The sequence below is a fragment of the Trachymyrmex cornetzi genome, unplaced genomic scaffold (assembly GCF_001594075.2).
Source record: "Trachymyrmex cornetzi isolate Tcor2-1 unplaced genomic scaffold, Tcor1.1 scaffold208, whole genome shotgun sequence".
Classification (NCBI taxonomy): domain Eukaryota; kingdom Metazoa; phylum Arthropoda; class Insecta; order Hymenoptera; family Formicidae; genus Trachymyrmex; species Trachymyrmex cornetzi.
The window spans coordinates 38,975-40,974 of NW_017296722.1; the positions used below are offsets into that span (position 1 = coordinate 38,975).

Here is a 2,000-nt window from a genome sequence, read left to right on the forward strand (position 1 = left end):
CATATTGATTCAACCATTTTGAATTTTCAAATTTTTAGTTTGGATTTGAGATCAGTGACCCCTAAATCCCCCTTATACGAAATTTGGCCGTAATCGGAAGATCTTTAAGATTTCCATAATATTTCCGTTCGCCATATTGGTTCAGCCATTTTGAATTTGTAAATTTTGAAACCGGATTCGAGATCAGCGACCCCAAAAACCCTGGAATACAAAACCACATCAAAATCGGAAGACTACAACAGCCTCAACGAAAAGAGGCATCAAAAAAACATAACACGGCAATTTTAAGAGAGGATAAATTGCATTTTGGCGATAAAATGACATTTCTAACGTTATTTTGACGTCAAAATGCAATTTCGACAGCTTGTTTCTTAGATAATATAATGAATATATTTCATGTATCTGCACGTAATATTTATTAAGTTATTATTAAGTTATTATACATATATTTTATTTATACATACATAATTTTTTTGTTTAATAATAAAAATTATGAATAAACATAATGAATTTAATTTAATTTAATTTTTTTCCATCGAATTTAGTTGTACACGGACGTTAGGTTTAATCGTATCGTTAATCGCGCAGGGACTGTGAGCATTAATGTAGAAAGGTGGTCACTTCTAAATTTGTAAAAATTCTCGAGGGAAAAAATCGAAGTCCTTGAGTGTACGTATGTGTGTACCTTCTCTCGGGCTGCGCATCATTGTTACCAACTCCGTAGGCCCCGATCCCCGATCACAGTGAATCAACCACAATGGTTGCGTTCGTTGCGTTCAGATGATAAGTTTTCAGTTTAGCAGTTGTGGATCCGAAAAATAACTAAATATAGGTACTGGTACACAAGAAATGGTACCTAAGTATAGGTATAGGTATCAGAAAAAAAAGTACCTCGGTACAGTTACTAGGTACACAAATTTGTACCTAGTTACAGTACCTAGGTACATGTACCTAGGTACATGTACCTAGGTACTGCACAACACTGCTTTCCACCCATCCCCACCACCCCAACAAGCAGCGTAATATAAAAAGGAACGGCCCGGAGGAACAGCTCAGTATCAGGCTGCCCCTCGCCCTGATGAAGTGGACTGCAAGGTTCACGAAACGTTGACATCTCAAGAATGGATCTGGACACGGTGAAAACCCGCAAAACGCATAACTTTTAATATGTAATATTATACATTATTATATTATAATGTTCACTAAATAAATGTGTAGGCAATAATACAATCTTTGTCTCTATCAATTTACTCGCCAATTGAATATTGCAACACTGCAACAAGGTTAGTATATAGTACCATGGAAACAGCCGCCGCAGCGCGCCGGGGCTGCGATCGCATAGTCGGCACGGCGTTGCGCTATTGTTTTTTTTAACCATGCTCCATCACTTCGATCAATTTAAAAAAAATATATATTAAAGTAGAGAGTTTACAGATTATTTTTATGAAGTATAAAAGTGGTTACTTAAAAATATCACAAAAAAAAAATTCATAAAAAATTCAAAATTTTTTTTAATGATTTTGTTTTCATCGTAAAAATTTTAAAAAATATTTTTCATCTTATCTAAATGATGTTTACAACATATATTTTTTTCATTAAAATTGATACAGTCGTTTCCGAAGAAAACCACTTTTTTTATTTCGCTTTCCCCCTCCATAACTCCCCCAAAAAATGCAATTTCAAGGCTAATATTTGGGGAAGTTTTACATCTCAGGAGTGCCAACTAATGACACCAATTTGAGCTCGATTGATGCAAGGGCAGATTTTACATGCTTATTCCGCAATGCACTTTGATTTATTTTTCAACATAGTCTTTTTTTAAAAAGTTACTGACACTTATCAAACTGCCCATGTACATAATGTATGATTAATCGACATTTTACAAATTTAGTCAAATTTACACCAGAACTGTTATTATAACTATTAGGTAAAAATAGCATTCGAAACTGGTTTTGTTCCACTAAATATTAATTATACAACGCCAAGGAAAGATATAGATG

General features: G+C 34.0%; 1 protein-coding gene across 1 annotated transcript in view; it reads left to right on the forward strand.

The window, feature by feature from the left end:
* LOC108759832 (fatty acid synthase-like) overlaps positions 1-65 on the forward strand; it is a 4,795-nt gene extending 4,730 nt beyond the window's left edge. Inside the window, exon 3 of the mRNA XM_018505479.1 lies at positions 39-65. Within this exon, the coding sequence (XP_018360981.1) occupies positions 39-65 (27 nt within the window). The remainder of the gene's footprint in view (positions 1-38) is intronic.
* The last annotated feature ends 1,935 nt before the right edge of the window (positions 66-2,000 follow it).